At 42.0% G+C, this 26,781-nt stretch overlaps 1 protein-coding gene and 1 long non-coding RNA gene across 4 annotated transcripts in view; one reads left to right on the top strand and one right to left on the bottom strand.

Moving 5' to 3' along the window:
• The window catches only part of LOC115143061 (natural resistance-associated macrophage protein 2-like), a 47,731-nt gene that overhangs the window by 3,349 nt on the left and 17,601 nt on the right, over positions 1 to 26,781 (bottom strand). For 2 of the 3 annotated variants that reach the window (XM_029683073.2, XM_029683074.2), the window contains exons 3-16: positions 18,614 to 18,768; positions 17,827 to 17,946; positions 17,451 to 17,570; positions 17,178 to 17,284; positions 13,742 to 13,812; positions 13,555 to 13,622; positions 13,237 to 13,392; positions 6,165 to 6,323; positions 5,633 to 5,719; positions 5,349 to 5,468; positions 5,039 to 5,188; positions 4,633 to 4,706; positions 2,523 to 2,676; positions 2,261 to 2,323 (exon numbers count right to left, since the gene is read on the bottom strand). In XM_029683073.2, coding sequence (XP_029538933.1) covers positions 2,261 to 2,323; positions 2,523 to 2,676; positions 4,633 to 4,706; positions 5,039 to 5,188; positions 5,349 to 5,468; positions 5,633 to 5,719; positions 6,165 to 6,323; positions 13,237 to 13,392; positions 13,555 to 13,622; positions 13,742 to 13,812; positions 17,178 to 17,284; positions 17,451 to 17,570; positions 17,827 to 17,946; positions 18,614 to 18,768 — 1,604 coding nt within the window. Of the gene's footprint in view, positions 1 to 2,260; positions 2,324 to 2,522; positions 2,677 to 4,580; positions 4,707 to 5,038; positions 5,189 to 5,348; positions 5,469 to 5,632; positions 5,720 to 6,164; positions 6,324 to 13,236; positions 13,393 to 13,554; positions 13,623 to 13,741; positions 13,813 to 17,177; positions 17,285 to 17,450; positions 17,571 to 17,826; positions 17,947 to 18,613; positions 18,769 to 26,781 lie in introns of those variants that run through there. The other variant, XM_029683075.2, reaches the window with a different exon arrangement.
• LOC115143063 (uncharacterized) lies at positions 1,335 to 5,151 on the top strand. Its single transcript, XR_003865594.2, has 2 exons — positions 1,335 to 1,795; positions 2,202 to 5,151. It is a non-coding gene; the product is annotated as an uncharacterized LOC115143063 (long non-coding RNA).

Genomic DNA, 26,781 nt, shown 5'->3' with positions numbered 1-26,781 from the left:
TTCATGTAGTGTACAATAATGTTCAAATACCAAATAGATAGCAGTTTCCAAATACTGTAGACTTGGGCTTATTATCATGTCAGCAGGATATTAATTTCCATTGTGCAAGATTAACTTTTCACATCTTAACCTGGAATAGGACTGCAATAATTTGAGAGAAATCGAATTCAAACTTAGTTCTCTCATTGACAAACATGAGAACAAGTCACACTTGCTCTGCTTGAGCATGAAAGATAGGATATCAAAAATGAATCCTCTCAAAAGGGAAAGGGAGGCCTCTGAACAGGAACAAGTGTATTTGTTGTCATTGGGGTTTACATAATGTCCGTTGTGCACAGCTGGTGCGTCATTTCTGTTCAGGCTTCATTTTGTGTTCATTTCCCAATGATTATACATGTTAAATCCAGGATATCTGCAGATTCAATTAAGTTTTATTTAAGACCTTATTAATGCTACTCGGAATGCAATTTAAATACAAATTTTAAGGTCTGCGTGCTCCATACACCTGCTAATATTCCCCTCTAGAAATGAGCCCATGTTGGCAAAAAAAATGAGTATTTTTAGGGCTAGCTCTTTCACCAAAGGCTTTAGCCTACATGGCTCATATTATCAGGCAGGTGTGCCATTTTAGCCATGAGCATTTGTCCTGTAGTCTAAGGAATTTAGTAGCATAGTGGCTATGCTATAGATGGCTGAAGCATGGGGTTGCTCATCTGCATTTGTTTAGGCTACCCCAATAGCTAGATTTCAAACTAAATGTTCAGAATTTTGGCTTCGATACCAATACCAGCTTAATGCTCACTCAATAGAGTTGGGCTGAAATAAAAAAATGCCTTAAAGTCAAATGTACACTGGGTGTGCAGGCTTTTGATTCAGCACTACTCAAACAACAGAGTCAGCTTAACAAGGTCCTGTTGAGCAGTGAATTTGTAGAATCTGGTGCTAGAGTTGGGCTGAAATAAATGTCTACTCACCCAGTAGCTCTCCTGGAGGTATTATGATATAACATTTGAACATTAGCCTACAACCAGAAAGTTTAATAAAATAATTCCCTCATTCATTAAATCAGTTATCAAATAGCTATACTTCAAAGCAAGGTAGCTAAGTAGGAGGGCTCTAGACTGACTTTTTCCACTGCAAAGTAAGACACGAAAGAAGTGAGCTATTTCATCTAACATGTTCAGGGAATGCATAATGGATATTTTGATGTGCAACATGTCAAAATAGGATCCAGAATAATCAGATATCTTTTGAGATATGAATTTGCCTGCATATTTTGTGCATATTGGCCTAGGCTATATGCTACATAATTTATCACCTGAGGAAATGGGAACTCGAAAAACATTAGCTAGATTGCTAACTCTAAATATTATATAGATAGCAATGCAATTGATCTAACAGTACATTTGATGTTCTACAAAAACTTTCCATTGATAGACCTATATAGGCTACTTGATAACTATTCACCACAAATGGCGCTCTCCACTCCATTCTACCGGCACATAATCTCAATTACATACTATGCTTGTAAAGTGGTGTTATTTCCTCTATATTGACAGTTGAGAAATAATTGGTATACTCATAAAGCAGAGACGTTCCTCTTTTTTAACAGTAAGTTGTTTTAAAAACGGTCTTTCCTGCAATTAGCCTACATTTTGAAATGTTGCTCAACTGTCAGTACGCTTGCGCCTATCAGAATGGATCTCTTCCTTTACTCCGTGTGCAAAGAGTGGAGCGGGAGTGAGAGCCAGCAACGAAACAAGGAAACGGCAGATACTTTCATTGTGGGAAGCAGGTGAATGCACATTACTGTTAACCAAATAACGGTTTTAGAACCAAATAATCTGCAGGCATGTTGTGTAGCCGAATCACCGATGTAAGCAAAATTGCTTTGTTAAGAGGGAAATGACAGTGTCAGCAATTTTCGGTTTAGCGTCCCAACTCTAGTCTTGGTGTCTATCAAATTCTAAAGGCTACCTTGTTCTCTCCTCTGGCAACGGACCGACGCGCACTGGCACACGCAGAGGCGCACACGTGGATAGCTCTCTAACATCCTCTAACATCTTTGAAAACAGATAAATGAATTTAAGACTACGAACCTCCAGACACCCTGTGAATTGCCACCGTTCTTTGACAACCAGCAGGTTGTGTGCACAGCCAACATTTGTGTTGGTCTATCTTTTTAACACTGTCTTGTTCAGTTTTAGGTGTCATACTCTGGCTGTTCCTCTATGAACACAGAAGGTATGTTGTTGCTTACCCTGCTGGCCAGACAGGACACGTCCAGACAGGAGACCCCCAGGGCTATCAGACAATGCCACACCTGTGGACACACACAAAGAGGGTAGGAGGTCAGAAGAGGGTCATTGTACTCCCTATAATAGTTTACAATGAATCTTTCCAAACCCTGCATTCAGTATTCAGCATTGAAAAGTAATCACCTCATTCTGATGTTAATATACAGTGTTATGTGCTAATCTAGCCCGGTCCATGGTGTTATAATAACTGCTATAGTAACTCACCAGGTAGCCCACAAAGCATAGGTATGCTATACAAAGAAAGCCCGCCAGCACATAGAGAGCCACACTGCTTAGGCTGGTCACATAGACCACCACAAAGTGCATGTTGATGGCACAGACCACCAGGATGACCACCCCTCCGCCTATCTTCCACACCCTGAGGAGCACAGGCACAGCTGAGATGGTAAGTTGGCACAATGATAAATTGTCACCGTCATCACATGTATGAAATCATTTCTCTATCAGTGCAAATACAGAAAATCTAACTGCATTCCAAAATGGCACCCTTATTTCCTACAGGCCCTGTTCAAAAGTAGTATATTATGTAGGGAATAGTGCTGAGCGATGAACCAAAATTTCAGGGGGGGGTTCGGTTATTAAACAGCTAATTGACAGACGTCGGTTTAATTAGTTTCTCTAGAGAAATCAAGTAATTCACAAGATAAATTAAGTCAAGAACTATGTTGGACACTGGGCTCATTGGAAGTTGTAGTTTTCATTAGGCAAATATTCAACCTAGCTCAACGCAGAAACTTGGTAATTAACTATAATGAATGACCATAATCCATTACGCCTGTTCTTTCCGGCCACAGAAAGAGGTGGATACACACAGACCATAGGAGACCGCATGAAAGAGGAATGACAACACAACGAAGAGAGGGACAGGCAGTTCGTGAGGTAGCTCTACCTGATTGATAGTTTAGCTACTACTATCCTACCTAAATAGGATGACTTGTTCAATGAGAAGCACAGAAATAACAGATGGTTGTCTGGCTGGCTGCTACTGCTTGAGCAGAGATGAGATGGAGTCTCGTGTGGCTCAGTTGGTAGCATGGCGAGTGCAACACAAGGGTTGTGGGATCGATTCCCATGGGGACCAGTTAAAAAAAAACATAGCTTTCACTACTGTAAGTAACTCTTGATAAGAGCATCTGCTAAAATAACTCAAATGTTCCACTACAAGTCCATGGTGTTTGCCTACAAAACAAAAAGAGGAACTGCCCCTTCCTACCGTCAGGCTATGCTCAAACCCTTCATCTCAACCCGAGCACTCCGTTCTACCATCTCTGGTCTCTTGGCCCTCCCAACGATAATGGGAGGGCAGCCCCCACTCTGCCCAATCTCTTCTCTGTCCTGGCACCCCAATGTTGGAACCAGCTTCCCCTTGAAACTAGGACAGCAGAGTCCCTGCTCATCTTCCAAAAGCACCTGAAACCATAACTCTTCAAATAATATCTTAAATAATCTCCTCACCTCAACTACTATGCCTGTAATATGTGGTTGTCCCACCTAGCTATCTTAAGATGAATCCACTCACTAACTGTAAGTCGCTCTGGATAGGAGTGTCTGTTAAATGACTCAAAATGTAAATGTAAAATTAGATGATGATTTAAAGGAATTAAATTATAAAGTCATCAAATAAAAACTAAGTAATATACACAACTGAAATATTGTATTAAAGTAAGTAATGTGACTACATTTTGGTTGAGAAGCAGTAATAGGCATTCACTACCATCATGGGGCTCTTATTGTTTTATTCTGTGTTGTTACAGAATTCAACCCACTGTCAGTGGCAGGAAAAAGGCAGGTGATGGCTGAGGGAAGCTCTAAAATAATTTTAATGTCATTATTTCAAAATGCATTTAATGTTTAAAATAATACTGATGATTTTTTAATAACTGAACCAACCTCAAAAAGCACTAATCGCTCAGCACAAGTAGAAAAGTAGGTTATGTTTGAGACGCATCCCTGTCATCACGTCTATGAATTAATTGGTCTATCGGTGAAAACATAGAACCAATCGAAGTCATATAATAATAATTTGGTGGGTGCTTATATTTTTCCTATTTTATGTATGTATGAATTATACGCATCTGTGAATCGGAAATGTTTTTTTTTTTTTTTTTGCATATCACAACTCCCCTCAGAGTCAGGGTCAGCCATTATCAAAGGCAACCCTGGAGCAATTAAGGTTAGGTGCCTTGCTCAAGGGCATATCGACAGATTTTTCACCTTGCCGGCTCGAACAAGCGGTTACTGGCCCAACGCTCTAACCCCTACCTGGCAGGAGACCTGCCACCCATCTCTGGGGTAGAGGGTTATGATGACTCACAGTCCATTAGCGAAGTCATTCATGATGGATGTCAGACTGGTGAAGGTCAGGATGGGGATCAGAGCAAACGGCAGCTATAGAACAAGGAAAGGCAGAAAGAACAGTTAAAACTGACTGCATTCAGTCCCCTTCTATACCTTTGAATACAAGCATCAGCATAACACCCTAAAAGACTCCCAGCCAGCCCTGATTAGCTGCACTGGGAGGACAGCAGTACCCAGTCTCCATGGTGTTCCCTCTCTAACCTGCATGTCCCCAGACCCAGCCTCTACTCTCTCTGACCTGCCCCCTTGTCTCCTCTCTCTGACCTGCATGTCCCCAGCCCTCATGTCTCCTCTCTGTCAAGCCTCCCTGTCTCCTCTCTCTCTTTGTCCTCCATGTCCCCAGACCTCCCACTCGCTCCGACCTGCATGCTCTGCAGCACGTTGAGGAAGTCGTTCATGCCCGTCAGGTGTTGCACGTCCTGGAAGATGGCCACCAGCAGGGTGGGGAAGATGGCGATGGAGCGGGTGAGAAGAACCCGTGCAAAACGGGACCAACGCAGATTCAAGAAACCCTGAGGCAGGGGCAAAGAGAGAGAGAAAACTAACAGTCAACACACCCACACAAAACCCATTATCTCCAACACACACACACACTAATGGTTAACAATACAATTTGCAAACTCTCTCAAACACACAGAAACACAGTCAATGAGTATATCAGCACGTTCTCACCTCCATGACAAACTGGCCAGAGTAAGTGCCAGTCATGGTGGAGCTCTGTCCGGCAGCAAGGATCCCGATGGCCCAGATGTAGAGGGCTACAGGGCCAAAGAAACAACCCAGCACAACCCCCTGTACAGTCAAGAGAGAGACAGACAGATACATACAGAAAGACAGTGTTATGCATCTTATCAAGACCTAAATAAATGTTATTTAATGACAAATGTATTGACAGATCCTGTCATTTCCTATCACAGGAGGCCATGTAGACTGTTGTTAATCCATTAAAGACGTACCCCCTTGTAGATGTCCACCTGTAGCCTGCTGTTGTCCAGGGGGAAGAGGTCTGTGTGTGGACTGTCTGATGCATTGCACATTGCATTCTGTGACACACAGAGAAGAGCAGCAGCACATCACAAACAAAGGACGTCACTGATTTAGAGGTGCCATACTGGCCATGCTATATTACTATTTATAAACTGGGTGGTTTGAGCCCTGAATGCTGATTGGCTTATAGCCGTGGTATATCAGACCGTATACCACAAGTATGACAATAGTTATTTTTACTCTTCTAATTAGGTTGGTAACCAGTTTATAATAGTAATAAGGCACATCGGAGGTTTGTAATATATGGCCAATATACCACGACTAAGGGCTGTGTCCAGCCACTCCGTGTTGCGTCGTGCATAAGAACAGTCCTTAACCGTGGTATATTGGCCATATACCACTCCTCCTCGGGCCTTATTGCTTAAATAAAACATCTGTAAAGGAGTGTTACATTCTGAGACATAAGATGACATGCTGGGTCTGGTTAGTCATTATACCCACCACTTCAATGTTGGTTTTCTCGTAGAAGGCCTCGGCAAACACTGCTACAACGAAGACGTTGATGAGGAAGGAGATGAAGAGAGCGATAGTCGACTCGATGAAGTAGTATTTGTTGGCCTCCTTCACCTCCTTCTTGTTCCCACGATCTATTGACCGAGACTAGACAATAAAATATCATTCATATTAATTAAAATATAAAATCACAATTGCTGTGACATTGGACTTTCAGGTTGTTTGCCCCAAAACTGTTGCAATGATTCTGTTCCAATTATTCTCAAAATGTATTCACTAATATTATATATGTCATAGTGAAGGTCTATGATGGCTCTGGGGCGGCAGGTAGCCTAGAGGTTACAGAGGAGAGCCAGCAACCGGAGGCAGGAAGTGAGCTGGCAAACTGGAGGGTTGCTGGTATCAATTCCCAGTTTTCATGGGCACACAAATTCAAAATAATGTATGCGATTGCAAAATCAAATGCTTCCAACCAAAAGATTCACCTTACCTTGATACTTAAAACCTAAATCGATGCAATCATTAACGTGGTTCTTCAATAATTATGCATTTGGTGTCCAGCTGATTAGTTAAGCCGTGATATTTTCACATCATCTGATCCAAGAAGGAATTTTCCAAATGACAATCAAGAGACAAACAGCTGTTGTGATGGCACATGTGATGCAACAACAGCCCAAGTGCTGGAAAAAAAAGAGTTTGCGAGGAATGTCCAGAACAGGTATTCCCAAACGGGGGTACCCCAGGTGCCGTCGGGTGTACGCCAAATAAAAATGTGATTCACATTTTCAAACAGTCCATTTAGATTTTCAAACGGGTTTATACATTTGGATGAGGTTTTATTTCCTCGCCTGAGTAGCCTCATTTCACTGCCAAAAATAGTGAAATGAGCGAAATAACAACACAATGTCAAATACAGGTAGCCAAGTCCAATAATTAACATCCAATCACATTAAACCATTACTCTCTCGCGGGAATTCCAAAAGTAGCTGCTGCTCATTCCGTTTGCTTGAAAACTGATCAATTATAAAAATAAATAATTAAAGAGTAAGGCCCGCGTCCATAGAGACACATACCAGCTCTACTGGTAGTACTGCTACGACCAGCAGTACTACACCTGCACCTGTCGACGACACAAGTTGTTCTGCTTTCAAAAGCACATCCAATGCTAGAATCAGTAATTCTACATGTGTTGTTAGCATAGCTAGCATGGACACTGACAGTTGTGAATCTGATGCAGCCGAAGAGCTACTGCCCCCTTACCCGGGAAAGCCCCGAACAACAGACAAGGACGTTGGACCATCGAAGAGGTGCAAATATGATGAGAACTACATTGATTTGGGGGTCACATATTGGGAGTAGTGCCTTTCCTATGCGCAAAAGTACTGACTCACAACTCAATGAAACCTTCACTATTGCGCAGACATTTAGAAACAGAACATGCCAATATCAAAAATAAGCCACGGAAGTTTTTTTAGCGAGAATTAAGATGACTTTCAAGTAGTAAGACATGTATAAAAGCAACAGATACCATTAATAAGAAGGGGCTAGAAGTGTCTTATATGATGATCTACCAAGTGGCTAGGACAGGAAAGCCCCATTCTATTGTGGAGGACTTAATTCCTCCTGCTGCGGCAGATATGGCTGGGACAATGCTGTGAGAAAAAACTATACAGACAATGCCTTCATCAAACAATACTGTTTCCCAACACAGTGACATGGCAGGAGATGTTTTGAAACAATTACTGCTTAGCATACAAGCCAGTGAATTCTATGCGTTAAAGCTGGATAAGTCAACAGACGTGGCGGGCCAGGCACAGCTCCTGGTATATGTCCATTATGTTTATGGGGGGGTCAGTTAAGGAAGACATCTTCTTCTGCAAACCAGGACAACAGGAGGGGCTCTTTTTAAAGTACTGGATAGCTTTGTGACATCAAATGGACTTTGCTGTTCAAGATGTGTTGGTATCTGTACTGATGGCGCAAAAGCCATGACAGGGAGACATAGTGGAGTGGTAACGAGCATGCAAGCAGTTGCTCCCGATGCCACTTGGGTACACTGCAGCATCCATGAGAGGCTCTTGCTGCCAAAGGAATGCCTGACAGCTTGAAATACGTTTTGGACACTACAGTGAAAATGGTTAACTTTGTTGAAGCAAGGCCCCTGAATTCTCATGTATTTTCTGCACTATGCAATGATATGGGCAGCAAGCAGTAACGCTTTTACAACATACAGAAGTACGCTGGTTATCAAGGGGCAAAGTATTGACACGTTTAAAAAAAATTGAGAGACAGGCTTAAAGTTTTCTTTACTGACCACAATTTTTACTTGTCTGATCACTTGCATGATGATGAGTTTCTCACAAGACTGGCCTATCTGGGTGATGTTTTTTTCTCACCTGAATGATCTGAATATAGGATTACATTGACTCTCCGCAACTATATTCAATGTGCGGGGGACAAAATTGAGCCTAAGATTAAGAAGTTAGAGCTCTTCTCTGTCTGCATTAACAAGAACACACAGGTCTTCCCATCATTGATTTTTTTTTGTGTGCAAATGAACAAGCTTATGTCAAATGTGATATAGCGAAGCACCTGAGTAAGCTGGGTGTGCAATTACGCAGTTACCTTCCCGAAACGGACGACACAAACAACTGGATTCATTATCCCTTTCATGCCCTGCCTACTGTCCACTTACCGATATCTGAACAAGAAAGCCTCATCGAAATTGCAACAAGCGGTTCTGTGAAAATGTAATTTAAATCAGAAGCCACTGCCAGATTTCAGGATTGAGCTGCGCTCAGAGTATCCTGCCTTGTCAAATCATGCTGTTAAGACACTGATGCCCTTTGCAACCACGTACCTATGTGAGAGTGGATTCTCAGCCCTCACTAGAATGAAAACTAAATACAGGCACAGGCTGTGTGTGGAAAATGATTAAAGACTGAGACTCTTTCCAATATCACCCAACATTGCAGAGTTATGTGCATCCTTTCAAGCACACCCTTCTCATTATGCTGAAGTGAGTTATTCACAATTTTCAATGAACAAATATGGTTTTAAATGTAAGATGGCTAAATAAATAGCAAAATAATTGAATATTATTATTTTTGGCCTGGTCCTATAAGAGCTCTTTGTCACTTCCCACGGGCCGGTTGTGACAAACTCACACTCATTCTTATGTTTAATTAATGTATCGTATACTGTGTGTGTGTGTGGCAGGCTTACAATGATGGCAAAAAACAACATCCGAGTGTCCGCTGACCCTGGTGATAGAGGGGATACACAGCTCGAGGTTGAATGTTTGAACGGGTACGGGACTATAAAAAGTTTGGGAACCACTGGTCCAACATATTTTGGAGTCTCATTCATTACGCAAGTGAAGACAGTTGTGCCTGGTTCTACGTTGGCTCGAAATATCCCTAGCAAATTGATATGGATCTGTTGTTGTCTGCTTGATTTACAGAAGCATCTTGTTAGATTTAACAGAGAACGCATCAAGGTAATGAGTTCATATGAGTCTGCTGTGTGCAATTGTGTAGTGATGGGTTTGGATTTCTGAGCTTTAACTATTATTAATCATAAGATCTAATAGAGACATGAGAGGTGCAATAGCTGAGGGTTTACACCATGAGTTGTCTGTAGGAGGAAGGGTTATGTTGGGTGGGAGGGGCTGAGTGCAGGGGAAACGGTCACACGTGGCAGTACTGATAAGGGGAGAGAGCCGTGGAATTTGTAAGTCGCTCTGGATAAGAGCGTCTGCTAAATGACTTAAATGTAAATGTAATGAGGGGGCCGAGGTCAGGTCAGGTTAAGGGAAGAGGAACCGTTTATTTCCCATATCACTTAGTTTCCTACCTAGTAATAAAGCAATGTTTAGCGAGAAGGAGGAGACTCCACCCAAAGTGGGGTACATATACCACCACTATTGTAACCATGTCTTTGTCGATTCACCTGTTCGATCCTTTGGGAAGAATACATTTGGTTTAAGCTTTCATAGTGTCCGTCGAGTTCTTACACTGATAATTAGAACCTAACAGTAGGATAGACCAGGGGTTCTCAAACTTTATCACTCGGGGCCCCCCTTCCAGCATTGGGCAACATCCTGCACCCCCGCTGAGCACGAGTCATGCCTATTTATATGGGTAAATGCACTGTTCATAACACAAACTCTTCACAACCCACTTGTTGGTGGAGAGAATTTTTCAGGTTAAAGCTAATTTCGTGCAATTCTACACATTTTGTCATGGGGTGCAAAAAAAAATCTGCAATTTTAAATCAAGTTTTCTTGCAATTCAATACATGTTGCCATGTCTAATGTGTCACTAAAAGTTACAAAAAAATTGCACCAATATCTATGGTCTAAAAAAACATTAGCTGACATGGGCCAGTTAATCTGGACATTTCTGACATGTTATAAATAGCTCTCCAAGGTCTGCAATGACTGACATGATAAGAGGAACTGATTCCAATTTCAAAATTATACCTTGTGCATTCTACTACTACAACTTTCAAGAGTAAGTTTAAAGCTGGACTGAGTTCCTTTAACCTCTTAGATGTTGATTTCCACAGACAGAGTTCCTTTAACCCCGCGCACAGTTTGGGATCCACTGGGATAGAATATTGCGCAAAACCAAACCCTGTTCCTATGATTTATTCTGGATATAATGACAAAGTATACTGAACAAATATGTAAACATTCTTCCACTGCAAATCTACCATTCCAGTGTTTTACTTGTTATATTGTATTTACTTCGCCACCATGGCCTTTTTTCCCCTTTACCTCTCTTCTCACCTCACTTGCTCACATTGTATATAGACTCATTTTTCTACTGTATTATTGACTCTATGTTTGTTTTACTCCATGTGTAACTCTGTGTTGTTGTATGTGTTGAACTGCTTTGCTTTATCTTGGCCAAGTAGCAATTGTAAATGAGGACTTGTTCTCAACTTGCCTACCTGGTTAAATAAAAGGTGAAATAAAAATAAATTGCAACTATTTCAAAAGGTTTTTGTTGAGTTACATTTCATACGAGGAAATAAGGCCCTAATCTATGGATGTCACATGACTGGGAATAGAAATAAGCATCGGTTGGTCACGGATACCTTAAAAAAAAAAAGTCCCCACAAATAGCCTCAGGATATCATCACGTTATATCTGTGCATTCAAATTGCCATCAATAAAATGCAATTATGTTTGTTGTCCGTAGCTTATGCCTGCCCATACCATAAACCCACCACCACCTTGGGGCACTCTGTTCACAGTGTTGACATCAGTAAACCGCTCGCCCAAACGATGCCATACATGTGGTCTGCGGGTGAGGCCTGTTGGGCGTACCGACAAATTCTCTAAAATGACGTTGAGGCGGCTTATGGTAGAGAAATGAACATTAAATGACCTGGCAACAGCTCTGGCGGACATTCCTGCAGTCAGCATGCCAATTACAAGCTCCCTCAAAACCTGAGACATCTGCACATTTTAGAATGGCCTTTTATTGTCCCCAGCACAAGGTGCACCTGTGCAATGATCATGCTGTTTAAATCAGATTCTTGATATGCCACACCTGTAAGGTGGATAGATTACTTTTGGCAAAGTATAAATGCGTATGTATAATGTGCATATGGAACATTTCTGGGATCATTTATTTCAGTTCATGAAACATGGGACCAAAACTTTACATGTTGCATTTATATTTTTGTTCAGTGGGCTTATTCACAATATGTTCTGGTAATTAAATAACATGACAAATACATTTTGTTTTCCATGTTACACCTGCAATTTAAACAATACGAGGGGCTTAAAGACAACAACTTGAACTTGGAGCTCAGAAATTAAAATAGTCGAATAGGCCAACCTTAAAAATCAGACATTACCTCAATTTGTTGCTTGAAAAGTCCTTGTAATTATTGGAGACAATTTATAAGTCATAATGAACACCCTTTTAATTATCTGTGATTTCATTTTTGATCAGTTAATGAGAGAGATGTCGCCACTTTCGTTTGTTTCCCGCTACTTCAATTGAAGGGAGTTACTCTACTCTGTTGAGGTAAAACCATGTGCGGTTATTATGAGGACAACATCTAATGTTGGCTTCAACTTGGCTTTCCATACAAATCCTTCTGTTTAAAAAAGCAACCTGGTTTTTGGTCACTTTCTCATTATAAAAACAGCGACTGTGAGATTAAAAATGGTGAGATTAATGCTACCGCTTTTTATGTGTGCCTGCGTCTGCCATAGTCTACAGAAAATCTATTTCGTCAGGCAATGTCTACATTCTCACATTTAATCATTTGAATATCAATGCATTGGCAAGACCTACAAAATGCATTATTCTTAAAGTGATAATGGCCTACTTTTTCTGACACTTTTAGCATGTTTTTTTTTTGTTGGGGAGGGGGGGTTCTGTATTAGGCCCTATATAACATTGAGGTCCTTGAACATCACAATTAAGTATTTTAAAAGGTCCATGAAAGTCCTTGAATTTGACTTATCAATGTCTGTATGAACCCTGCTTAAAGGATGTATAGTCCTAGGCCTATGTTGTTGTATAGCTGGAGTTATGGGCCAATTTGCATATATTCATTCCTCTAAGTACATATGTGGAACTGCATGAAAATCTTTTTTCTGTACGTTTCAAAGCATTTCAAATGTTGATCCCAATGTCACACATTGGCCCCATTATTTATAGAAAGACCCTTATGGAAGCCTATGTATGTCTGTCTTTCAGAGGCATTGGGTTAAAAGCGGAAGTCAAATTTCGGTTGGCCCTTGTTTGGTCTTAAGTCATAGTGAAGGTCTGATTCCTTGTACTATGTCCCAATTACTTATTTGACTAAACTGCACTGTCACAGTAAAGGCATTTAGCTCCCCTGTACGATGTCAGTGAAAGTCTTACACTATTGTGCCTTGCGGTCGGATGCCACAGTTGCCATACCAAGCGGTGATGCAGCCAGTCAAGATGCTCTCAATGGTTCAGCTGTATAATGGAGGATCTGAGGGGTCATACTATGTCAAAGCAGGTCTTTGACTCCCCTGCACCATGTCATAATGCAAGAGACCTACCTTGACGAGAGCTGAGTGCAGGTAGATGTTGTGGGGCATGATGACGGCTCCTACGATGCCCACAGCCTGCTCCATCTGGGCAGGACCACAGCCCTCACAGTACGGCAGAAACATCCCCTTCAGCAGCTCCCCCTGGTCCGGACGCACCATCACATACTACAGGCACATACAAGAAAAGACAGTCAGATACACAAACGCAGAAACAAAAACCTACTAAATTCTATCAAAGCTACGGTATATATTATCAAACCTGCTGCCAGGTCTACGGGAGAAGTTGGAAAGTGTTAATGATCAATACAGAGAAAAACTTGTTCTTACCTCATACCCAAAGCTTACAGCCATGATTGTGATGAGAAACCCAAAGAAGGCTTCAAGTTTTCTCAGGCCTAAAAAACAAAAGTTGAAAATCACATTGAAACACACCCAGGCAGAAATTGATACACACCAGTACCCAAGGACCATTAAATCACATACACATCTTGGTGTGCGTCAAAGAAACACTCACCATATTTATCTAGAAAGAGGAACACAAAAGTGTCAATGATGGTGATGAGGACACCTCCCCAAAGTGGAATCCTGGTAGATGGCAAACAACAATGTTAGTTTGAGCCCAATAAATTGACCCCTAGAGCGGCCGTTTTATGTCTATGTCTACATCCCAAAAGTCACTGCATGTCTGCATCTCCACTTTTGACCAGAGGCACCCTATTCCCTATATTGTGCACTACTTTTGAACAAAGGTTATACAGTGCATTCATTATACAGTGCATTCAGACCCTTTGACTTTTTCCACGTTTTTTGTTATGTTACAGCCGTATTCTAAAATGGGTTAAACCCCCCCCCCCCATCAATCTACACACAATACCCCATAATGACAAAGCAAACACTGTTTTTTAGAATTTTTTACAAATGCATTAAAAATCTAAAACTGAAATATAACATTTACTTAAATATTCAGACCCTTTACTCAGTACTTTGTTGAAGAACCTTTGGCAGCGATTACAGCCTCGAGTCTTCTTGGGTATGACGCTACAAGCCTGGAACATTTGGGGAGTTTCTCCCATTCGTCTCTGCAGATCCTCTCAAGCTCTGTCAGGTTTGATGGTGAGCATAGCTGCACAGCTATTTTCAGGTCTCTCCAGAGATGTTCGATCGGGTTCTGGCTGGGCCACTCAAGAACATTCAGAGACTTCTTCTGAAGCAACTCCTGCATTGTCTTGGCTGTGTGCTTAGGGTTGTTGACCTGTTGGAAGGTGAACCTTCACCCCAGTTGGAGGTGCTGAGCGCTCTGGAGAAGTTTTTTTTAATCAAAGATCTCTCTGTACTTTACTCTGTTCACCTTTCCCTCGATCCTGACTAGTCCTCCAGATGTGATGCTTGGTATTCAGGCTAAAGAGTTCAATATTGGTTTCATCAATATTGTTAATCATGGTCAGAGTCCTTTAGGTCTCTTTTGGCAAACTCCATGCGGGGTGTCATGTGCCTTATACTGAGGAGTGAATTCCGTCTGACCACTCTACCATAAAGGTCTGACTGGTGGTGCTGCAGAGATGGGTGAACCTTCCAGAAGGACGACCATCTCCACAGAGGAACTCTGGAGCTCTGTCCGAGTCATCGGGTTCTTGGTCACCTCCCCGACCACCCCATTATTGCTCAGTTTGGCCGGGCGGCCAGCTCTAGGAAGAGTCTTGTTGGTTCCAAACTTCTTCCATGTAAGAATGATGTTGGCCACTGTGTTCTTGGGTACCTTCAATGCTGCAGACATTTTTTGGTACCCTTCCCCGGATCTGTGCCTCAACACAATCCTGTCTTATATAGACAGATGTCTGCATTTCCAAATCATGTTCAATCAATTGAATTTACCACAGGTGGACTGCAATCAAATTGTATAAACATTTCAAGGATGATCAATGGAAACAGGATGCACCCGAGCTCAATTTTGAGGTATTTCTGTTTCTTATAAATGTGCAAAAATATCTAAAAACCTGTTTTGGCTTTGTCATTATGGGGTATTGTGTGTAGATTGATGATTTTATTAATCCATTTCAGAATAAGGCGGTAACATAACAAATTGTGGAAAAAGTCAAGGGGTCTGAATACTTTCCGAATGCACTGACAAAGGGAAACCCAGACGCGAGCTGTCCAGTGACGCGAGCCTACCAGACAAGTTAAATACCAACTATGCGCGCTTCGAAGCTAGCAACACTCAACTATGCATGCACCATCTGTTACGGACGACTGTGTGATCACGCTCTCCATAGCCGATGTGAATAAGACCTTTAAACAGGTTAACATTCTCAAGGCCACAGGGCCAGAAGCATCACCAGGACGCGTACTCAGAGCATGCACTGACCAGCTGGTGTCTTCACTGACATTTTCAACATCTCCCTGACCCAGTCTGTAATACCTACATGTTTCAAGCAGACCACCATAGTCCCTGTGCCCAAGAATACCAAGGTAAACTGTCTAAATGGCTATTGCCCCGTAGCACTCACATCTGTAGCCATGAAATGCTTTGAAAGGCTGGTCATAACTCACATCAACATCATCATCCCAGACACCCTGGACCCACTCCAATTCGCATACCACTCCAACAGATAACACAATCTCTATTGCACTCCACACTGCCCTTTCACACCTGGATAAAAGGAATACCTATGTGAGAATGCTGTTCATTGACTACAACTCAGTATTCAAGCTTCAAGCTCATCACTGAGCTAAAGACTCTGGGATTAAACACCTCCCTCTGCAACTGGATCCTGGACTTCTTGATGGGCCGCCCCCAGGTGGTGAGGGTAGGCAACAACATATCTGCCACGCTGACCCTCAACACAGGGGCCCCTTAGTGGTGAGTGCTTAGTCCCCTCCTGTACTCCCTGTTCACCGATGACTGCATGGCGCACAACTCAAACACAATCATTAAGTTTGCCGATGACAACGGTGGTAGGCCTGATCACCGACAACGAGACAGCCTCAGGGAGGTCGTCAGAGACCTGGCAGTGTGGTGCCAGGACAAAAACCTCTCCCTCAACGTCAGCAAGACAGAGGCGCTGATTGTGGACTACATCCACTGGGCTGTTGTGAGCAGGTTGAGAGCTTCAAGTTTCTTGGTGTACACATCACTAAGGAACTATCATGGCCCACAAACATCAACACAATAGTGAAGAGGGCATAACAACACTTCTTCCCCCTCAGGAGGCTGAAAGGATTTGGCATGGGCCCTGAAATCCTCAAAAGGTCCTACAGCTGCACCATTGAGAGTATATTGACTGGCTGCATCACGGCTTGGTATGGCAACTGTTTGGCATCTGACCGCAAGACGCTACAGAGGGTAGTGCGTACGGCCCAGTATATCACTGGGGCCGAGCTCCCTGCCATCCAGGACCTCTAGACCAAGCGGTGTCAGAGGAAGGCCCTAAAAATGGTCTAATACTCCTACCACCCAAGTCAGACTGTTCTCTCTGCTACCGCATGGCAAGTTGTACCGATGCACCAGGTCGGGAACCAACAGGACCCTGAACAGCTTCTACCCCCCAAGCTAGAAGACTGCTAAATAGTTCAAAAGTTAACTAATAGCTACACAGAATATAGGCATTGACCCTTTTTGCACTAATCTCTTTTGACTCATCACATACGCTGCTGTTACTGTTTATTATCTATCCCGTTGACTAGTCACTTTATCCCTACCTATACATATTTACCTCAATTACCTCGTACCCCTGCATATCGACCCAGTACTGGTACCTTGTGTATATAGCAAACTCCTTGTGTTATTATTTTTCTATTTCTTCTACTATTTATATGTTTGTCTCTACATTGTTGGGAAGGTCCCGTAAGTTAGCATTTCACTGTTCGTCCACACGTATTTACGAAGCATGTGACAAATAAAATTTGATCCTTAGTGTAGTAAATTATAGTCTGGCTGGTGGTACTGTAGCTACCTGCCAACAGAGAGGAGGTTGAAGGCAATGGCACAGCCAATGACCTCCTGCATGTCTGAGCCAATGATGGCCAGCTCCACCATCAGCCACAGGATAATACGAGGAACCTGGGAGTGAGGAGGGGATGGAGGTGTGAATAACAAGACTGGATATAACACGCACAGCAACCACATTAAATTACATTAAACAAAACCAAACCCTTTTATATGGTGTTATCCCGGAGTGTGTATGAAGAACTGGAGTGTGTGTGTAAGGCGAGGGAGGGATACTCACAGTAGGGTACTGGCGGTTGCAGACCTCTGCTAGGTGCATCCCTGTGACAACCCCCAGGCGTGCAGCCAACCTCTGCAAGAGGAGGCCGATGATGGTGGCCCCTAACAATACCCACAGGAGCTGAAAGAGGGAGAACGGTACAGTGGTAATGAAGCATGGGATTAAATGAGTCAATGAAAGAGATAACTAAGAGCAAAAAGACCAGAGGGAACAGGGTATGCTGATTATAGAATTGAATGGAATAAAGTACAACTTCACTGTCAAACGGAGATAGAACTTTGCAGATTAAATACTTTTTTGCCATAGTTTTTGAGCATAGTACCCCTGCCGCTAGAGAGTGAAGGTCACCCGTGGCTGATGTTGTGTCTGTGTTCACCTTAAAGCCAGCTTTAGCTCCAGACTGTAGATCAGACTCGATGTTCCCTGGGTCCAGATAGGCGATGCTCATCAAGAAACCAGGTCCCGTAAAGGCCCAGAGTTTACGGAAACTGAACATCTGAACGAGAGAATCACAAATAGCACAGTTAACGCCTGAAAATAAATCTTAGCATGAAGTATTATCTGTCATTGAAGTTAGGATGATTCATAATTTCTAAACTATTCTATAGTCAAAGCAACTTTGTGTATATCACTTTATACAGGTCATAAACTTAATGTATTAGGCTCTGAGGCCCTGTGATGTCACGGACTGAGGTAATAATAATCTCTATGATGTCAGACAGATAATAATCCCTGTGATGTCATAGGCTCTATGTCTCAATAATCATTGTGATGTCATACCTGGTGAGGTTATAATAACTCTTGTGATTCCATAGGCTCGATGACTCAATAACTTTGAGGTCAGAGTCCATATGCGGTCATGAAAGCCCTTTGATGCCATAGGCTCTGAGTTAATGCCGCGTTCAAAACATCTCAAACTTTCGACTTGGAAATAGAGCTCACCTTTATATTTCCAAGTCAAATGTTTGAGTTTCCAACTTGGAAAGTATCAGAATCAACCAACAGAAAGCTCTACGCAAAACAATATATGCACACTTTTAACTCTGAGGTTTTGAATTGTCTTGAAAGAACCATAGTATTCCTTGTGATGTCATAGAACCTGGGGGTCATAGGCTGTGTTAATAATCCCTGTGAGGTCATAAGCTATGTAATGGCCTCAGTACCTGGGTGACATCCTCTGGGATTGCCACCTTCTCCTCAAAGTATGTAGAGAAGGGCTCGTCGTCTGGGGCCCCAGACACTGTTGAGGATGGCGGAGAGATGGAGCTGTGCTGGTCCTGGGTGGTCTGGATAACCCCATTCTCCTGTGGAGGCTCCTCTGAAGAAAGGAGAGGGGGGAAGAGGCAAAAAGGTCCCTCAACAATTTCAACAAAAGCAGCATGTTGCCTATACTTCATTCTGTTGACATGAAAACAACAATTGTGAGCATATGACCTTAAACAATATGAAGAGATTCTATTCTACCCCCACTATTCCCATGACAAGCCATCTGTTCTATACAGCACCAGATGAAAGCAGACCTTCATTGGCAACCTTGCCACAGTCAACAGATTGAAAGCTCTACTTTCATTCTCCACAATCACTTCTGTCATTAACGTCATAAATGCCTAGAAGGCAGCATTTGCCATTTTCAACAAGAAAGTGCCACATATAGCCCGGTACATCAAAGTCATGTGTAAAGAGTGCGTCAATCAATACTCTGAAATCAGCTGAGTCCACAGGAAGGACCCACAAACGTGTTTTGACACAATTTTAAACACTTCAGGTTAAAAAGTAAAAGTAGATGTAATGTCAACAATAGGTTAACGCAAGGCGACTAAGGACACCTTTTTCTCTTAAGACATTTTTGTCTACATAAATAGGCTATATCTAGGCCTAATTATACATCTAGAAAGTAAACAAAGAATAGTACTTCAATGCTATATATACATTTCCTTAAAAGTTAAAATATTAACAGACTGATCAAACGACTGTTCACGACACGTGATATGAATAAATATTAATTGGTAGGCCTGATCACCGACGACGTTGATACAGCCTATAGGGAGATCAAAGACCTGGCAGTGTGATGCCAGGACAGAGTATGTGAGCGGAGGGAGGAGTGGAGAGTGCCTAATTTGACTGGAGCGCAGAGCGAGTTTCCCCAAAGGCTAGAGCGTCTGCCTTGTCTGCCTTCTCGCCCGGAACAATTTTGGTCCAGTACCGTTCACTTCGCAGGTTCAGGGCATGCCCAGCCCAGCATGCATTTGTAGGCTACTTGGGTGCTGCTATAAGCCCATTGCTTTAGCTACTGTCATGGAATTCGCTAAATATTTTCATAAAGAAACTGATAAAACACAAAAGGTGCTTACAAAGATGAGGAGGAACAAGAGTAAGAGAGGGAGTGCGGTGATGTAGTGTCCACAACTAAAGAATCATTGTGGAATCTGAAAAGACACATATCCCGAAAGCTTGTTGATAGTGTACTACATGCATATGCTAACAGAAAGGAACGAGGTTGGTAGCTAGCTAAGTGAGTCATTGTAGCAAACCATTTATAAATGAAAAATCGGATCTCTTAAAAGTTTAGTTCATTTTCGTTCTATTATCCACACACACATATTGATTTTGGCCCAATAGACCTGACATATGACCTCTTTCATGGAGCTTTCTGTTTTGATAGGGCTATTCTGCCTAAAAACCTTTAGGCCTACCTTCCAGATTTTTTTTTATTTAACTCTGCATCCCTGGCCAGTCTAGCAAGAGTGGCACGAAGGGTGTTAAGCATCCCTATTGGCTCTGCAAGAGTGGAAAAAGGGTATTCTCAGCAACATTGCATGAGCCTGAAGCTACAGACTCCAAGCTACAGGCCAAACTCGTGTTTCTAAAAGTGAATTCAAAAGGCAACACATTTTGTTAATTTTTTAAAATGATTTTACCTTTATTTAACTAGGCAAGTCAGTTAAGAACATATTCTTATTTACATTGACGGCCTACACTGGCCAAACACTAACCCGGACGGCGCTGGGCAAATTGTGCGCTACCCTATGGGACTCCCAATCACGGCCGGTTGTGATACAGCCTGGAATCAAACCAGAGTCGGTAGTGACGCCTCTAGCACTGAGATGCAGTGCCTTAGACCGCTGCGCTACTCGGGAGCCCATTTAATTCGAAGTCATAGCCTATATGCGCAATTTATAGACTATAATGATTTAATACAACAAAATGTAAATGCTGAGTGCTTAATGTTACCACCAGCCTAGTGTGTCGCACCAACAAATGATTCACAATTAATTTCTTGTAGGCTATAGCCTTGAAATAACTGAAATAGGCTAATATTATAGTCTAAATAATTCATTTATTTAGGCTACCTGTCTGGCTACTGACCTAGTGTTTATATGCTGTTTAATATGACATGTAGCCTATTTGAAATTATCACCTTTCCATGTTGCTTAATAAAATACTCATCATTCAAATCATATGGTTTGGTTTCAATACTTCAAAACCAAATGGGTGCAACCTCTTAACTCCGATCACATACTCTATGCCAGGACGCAGTAGATATCATCTACTGCATCTTTATGTAATACATGTATCACTAGCCACTTTAACTATGCCACTTTGTTTACATACTTATCTCATATGTATATAATGTACTCTATACCATCTACTGTATCTTGCCTATGCCGCTCTGTACCATCACTCATTCATATATCTTTATGTACATATTCTTTATCCCCTTACACTTGTGGGTATAAGACAGTAGTTTTGGAATTGTTAGTTAGATTACTTGTTGGTTATTACTGCATTGTCGGAACTAGAAGCAAAAGCATTTCGCTACACTCGCATTAACATCTGCTAACCATGTGTATGTGACAAATAAAACTTGATTTGATTTGACAACATTCAGCAAGACAAAAGAGCTGATTGTGAATGTTACGAATCCCTTTTGGCCCGACAGTCTAGGGGGGATGGTAATGAGACCCGTAACATAACTCATGCAAATTATAATTGTGACAAAGTAAAAGTGAGAACGAAATAACCACGACAACTGAAATCTACCGTCAAACTCAAGGTTTATTTGTAAACACACGGTAATGGGGGGGAGCAGGAAAAGGGGCTGAGCTGGACCCAAGGAAAGAAACAATAAGTATTAAAAAACACCCCTAAGCTAGACTAGCCTACTTTAACAATAGCTAACTAACTAACCAAAAATACAGTGGGTGGTCCGCCCAGTTCTAACTAGTAAGTCTACCTACGGGTAGTGTATGCCCATGGGCGACTTGTCTTGGTTTCCCCTTTTCCCACCAGCAAACAAACAAACACCATAACCAAAACAATACTCACAGGTGATGAAAAAGTGCTATGGAGGTGCTCAAACAAAAGAGAGGTTAATACACAAAGAGAGAGTGAAACACAGAGACCTACAGACATGGCATTTACAGAGAGATTGAGCTCTACAGCAAACAACTGATGGGGGTTTTAAACCAAGGGAAAGGAACTGTGATAGGGTAGGAAACAGGAGGAGGTGTGTCTTCTGATTGATGATTGATTGTTGACTGATTGGGGAGTGATGATTTTCACCTGTGAGGGGAGAAAAGAAACACACACACAGGATACACACACAGGATACTTGTATCCGTAACAGTGGACTACAGGAAACAGAGGGCTGAGCACGCCCCCATAGTTCCTCGGTGTCCACATCACTAACGAACTACATGGTCTAAACACACCAACACAGTCGTGAATAGGGCACGTCAATGCCTCTTTCCCCTCAGGTGGCTTAAAAGACTTGGCATGGGTCGTCAGATCCTCAAAGTTTTATAGCTGCACCACTGACAGCATCTTGACTGGCTGCATCACGGCTTGGTATGGCAACTGCTTGGCATCAGAGTGCAAGGTGCTACAGGTAGTAGTGCGTACGGCCCAGTACATCGCTGGGGCCGAGCTCCCTGCCATCCAGGACCTCTAGACCAGGCGGTGTAAGAGGAAGGCCCTAAAAATGGTCTAATTACTCCTGCCACTCAGACGGTTCTCTCTGCTACCGCATGGCAAGTTGTACCGATGCACCAGGTCTGGAACCAACAGGACCCTTTACAGCTTCTACCCACAAGCCATAAGACTGCTAAATAGTTAATAGCTTTTATTCCTAGTTTACTCCTTTTACTGAGTAGTTGCTGCCGTCTGGCCACTCTACCATAAAGGCCTGATTGGTGGAGTGCTGTAGAGATGGTTGTACTTCGGGAATGTTTTCCCATCTCCACAGAGGAACTCCGGAGCTCTGTCATAGTGACCATCGGGTTCTTGGTCACCGCCCTGACCAAGGCCCTTCTCACCCGACTGCTCAGTTTGGCCAGGTGGCCAACTCTAGGAAGAGTCTTGGTGGTTCCAAACGTCTTCCATTTAAGAATGATCGAGGCCACTGTGGGGACCTTCAAAGCTGCATACATTTGTTGATACCCTTCTCCAGACACGATCCTGTCTCGGAGCTCTAAGGACAATTCCTTCAACTTCATGGCTTGGTTTTTGCTCTAACATGCACTGTCAACCGTGGGACCTTTTATAGACAGGTGTGTGCCTTTCCAAATCATGTCCAATCAACTCAATTTACCACACACAAGTGTACTCCTCCACAGGTGTGATTACTACCTCTGAGGGTTTAGAGCTTGAGGTAGTTTAGAGCTTGACGGTACACTTTCCTTCTCTCAGCACATATCAAAGCTGCAGGCTAAGGTTAAAGCTAGACTTGATTTCCTCTATCGCAATTGCTACTCTTTCACCCCAGCTGCCAAACACACCCCGATTCAGATGCCCATCCAACCCATGCTAGATTATGGAGACGTCATTTATAGATCGGCAGGTAAGGGTGCTCTCTAGCAGCTAGATGTTCTTTATCATTTGGCCATCAGATTTGCCACCAATGCTCCTTATAGGACACATCACTGCGCTCTATACTCTTCTATAAACTGGTCATCTCTGTATACCCGTCACAAGACCCACTGGTTGTTGCTTATTTATAAAACCTTCTTAGGCCTCGCTCCTCCCTATCTGAGGTATCTACTGCAGCCCTCATCCTCCACATGTTCTGTTCTGCCTGTTTTGCCAGTCACATTCTGTTAAAGGTCCCCAAAGCACACATATCCCTGGGTCGCTCACCTTTTCAGTTCGCTGCAGCTAGTGACTGGAACGAGCTGCAACAAATGCTCAAACTGGACAGTTTTGACTCAATCATGGACACTCTTACTGACAGTTGTGACTGTTTTGCGTGATGTATTGTCTCCTCTACCCTCTTGCCCTTTGTGCTGTTGTCAGTGCCCAACAATGTTTGTGCTGCTACCATGTTGTGCTGCTGCCATGTTGTGTTGCTACCATGTTGTGTTAGCATGGCAGCAACACATGGCATGTCGTCTTAGGTCTTTCTTTATGTAGTGTTGTCTCTCTTGTCGTCATGTGTGTTTTGTCCTATATTTTTATTTAATTTATTTTTAATCCCAGCCCCCATTCCCGCAGGAGGCCTTTTGACTTTTGGTAGGCAGTCATTGTAAATAAGAACTTGTTCTTAACGGACTTGCCTAGTTAAATTAAAAAGTTAAATAAAAATAAAATACTCCAATCAAGTTGTATAAACATCTCAAGGATGATCAATGGAAACACGATGGACCTGAACTCAATTTCGAGTCTTTGCTATATGCAAAGGGTCTGAATATTTCCAAAGGCACTGTATATAGCAAAGTTATCGTTACTAATTGTGTATTTATTATTACTTGTCTTACTTTACTATTATTTATCTTCTCTTCCTCTCTGCATTGTTGAGACGGGCTCGTAAGTACGCATTTCCCTGCTAGTCAACAACTGTTGTTACGACGCATCTGACAAATAAAATTGGATTTGATTTGAAAAGCGGTCTCACGTTAATTTAGCATTAATTAACATAAACCTATTTAGCATCTCCTGGCTTTCACGCACAGCATACAAGCCACTGATGCAGACCTTTGGAAAAACTATATTTAAAACAAATCGAATAAATCCATGTAATATAGCCTACACCATCACAATAAATCCATTATTTATTTTAGACAGGTCTAAAGAAACATGATATGAAGAAAATGTTGTCTATTTCAGAAGAACATAATAGCATACTCTGAGTTGTCCTTATGTTAGGGTCTGATCTGGCTATACCATAAGGCTGTGGGCTACACAAGATAATTTAGCAGACAAGATTTCTTAGAATTCTGTGGCATTATTTTATAGTATTCTGAATACAATTAAACATTGCTGAATAAAATATAAATATATTTCCTCCAAACGATTTGAGGGAAGTCGCACATGCAGCTATTCTGCATTGAGCGGTTAACAAAGAAACAGGTCGTCTTATATGCTTAGAGTTATTTATGTACATCTATTTGTGCTACATATGTTGGGCTATATGTTTTGATTTTTAACACATTCTAAGGCTACATGATGCGACTAATGATGATTTGAAAAAAGTTGCATGAAGGCCATGAGCTTTGCTTTGTTTTTTTGTGTGCAGGCTGTACACAGTTCATCAGTCTCTCATTCACATTTTGACAAGCACTTGATAATGCCTCAAATTTCCCGGCTGCATCCCCTTTGTGTGGCTGTAATTCCTCCCCCAAAAATCCATGCCTTTTGCAGCCATTCCGAAGCACCTCTCATTGTCTGGTGATCGGGTCTTTCTCACAGGCTACAAGTGAAGACAGACACATCGGGGACCCAACTGCGCGCATCCTTATCCAAATCTGAGACGCATATTAAAGATATTGGAAGAACTGTCCTTTACTTTTCGTCAGCCAACAAGATGAGTAGGTTTAACAAACAGCAAAAGCAGTAGCCTATGTCAATCTACTATCCCCCATAGTACAAAAGTTTACATATTCTATTCGGTGCTAGAAATAAATATCCAAACATAGACTGGGACAGTTGTGGGATGCGATGGATCCCAAATTAATACAACGACTAGCATTTAACCTCTTCCCTCTACTCGGGACGCTTGCGTCCCAACTAGAGCTCTGGAAATGCAAATGTGCTACGCTAAATGCTAATAGTATTAGTTAAAACTCAAACGTTCATTAAAATACACATGCAGGGTATCGAATTAAAGCTACACTCGTTGTGAATCCAGGCAACAAGTCAGATTTTTAAAATGCTTTTCGGCGACAGCATGAGAAGCTATTATCTGATAGCATGCACCAATACACTACAACACAAAAGCACAGCAGGGGACGTAAACAAAATAATTAGCATTTCGGCGTTACACAAACCGCACAATAAAATAGAAAACAGTCATTACCTTTCACCATCTTCTTTGTTGGCACTCCTAGATGTCCCATAAACACTATTGGGTCTTTATTTCGATTAAATCGGGCCATATAAAGCCAAGATATCGTTATTTGTAGACTGTGTGATAAACTGAAAAAAACAGCGATTTCACAACGTAACGTAATTTTTTAAATTCAAAAAGTAGACGATAAACTTTCACAAAACACTTCAAATACGTTTGTAATGCTACTTTAGGTATTAGTAAACGTTAATAAGCGATAAAAATCATCAGGAGGCGATGTAAAAATCATTAGCTGTCGTCTTGGAAAAATTTCACGAGAGAGCTCTTCCAAATGATCTGGGCGGAGACTGGAGGTAAGTGGTTCCCCTGATTCGGTTCAACCAAGAATCAAAGATGATTCAATTCACAAGACTCTAGACAACATGGGGATGCTGTGGGAGTTGAATCCTCGGTCTTATCTAATTCGGCTCACTGTGAACAATTGCTGGAAGTGGCGCAAGGATATTTATTTCCATTTTCTGTGATCAGGTTTTCCTGCGCTTTCCGATGTAACGCACGTTATGTTATAGCCACAGTCGTGATTTAACCAGTTTTAAAAACGTCCGAGTGTTTTCTATCCACACATTCTAACCATATGAACGTACTATATTCCTGGCATGAGTAGCAGGGCGCTGAAATGTTGCGCGATTTTTAACAAAATGTTCAAAAAAGTAGAGGGTAGGAGCAACAGGTTGAAAAAAAAACAGTTTTAAGCAATGAGGTTTACGCAACAGATGAGAACTTTTAGCTTAACCTCTAGCGTCGAGCAATCCCATATCCGGGAGCGTAATTATAGCCTCAAGCTCATTACCATAACGCAACGTTAACTATTCATGAAAATCGCAAATGAAATGAATGAAATATATTCACTCACAAGCGTAGCCTTTTGTTAACAACACTGTCATCTCAGATTTTCAAAATATGCTTTTCAACCATAGCTACACAAGCATTTGTGTAAGAGTATTGATAGCTAGCATATAGCATTAAGCCTAGCATTCAGCAGGCAACATT

This window comes from Oncorhynchus nerka, linkage group LG15 (genome assembly GCF_034236695.1).
Source record: "Oncorhynchus nerka isolate Pitt River linkage group LG15, Oner_Uvic_2.0, whole genome shotgun sequence".
Lineage (NCBI taxonomy): Eukaryota > Metazoa > Chordata > Actinopteri > Salmoniformes > Salmonidae > Oncorhynchus > Oncorhynchus nerka.
The sequence above is the reverse complement of the archived record's forward strand: the minus strand, read 5'-3'. Positions and strand labels throughout refer to the sequence as shown.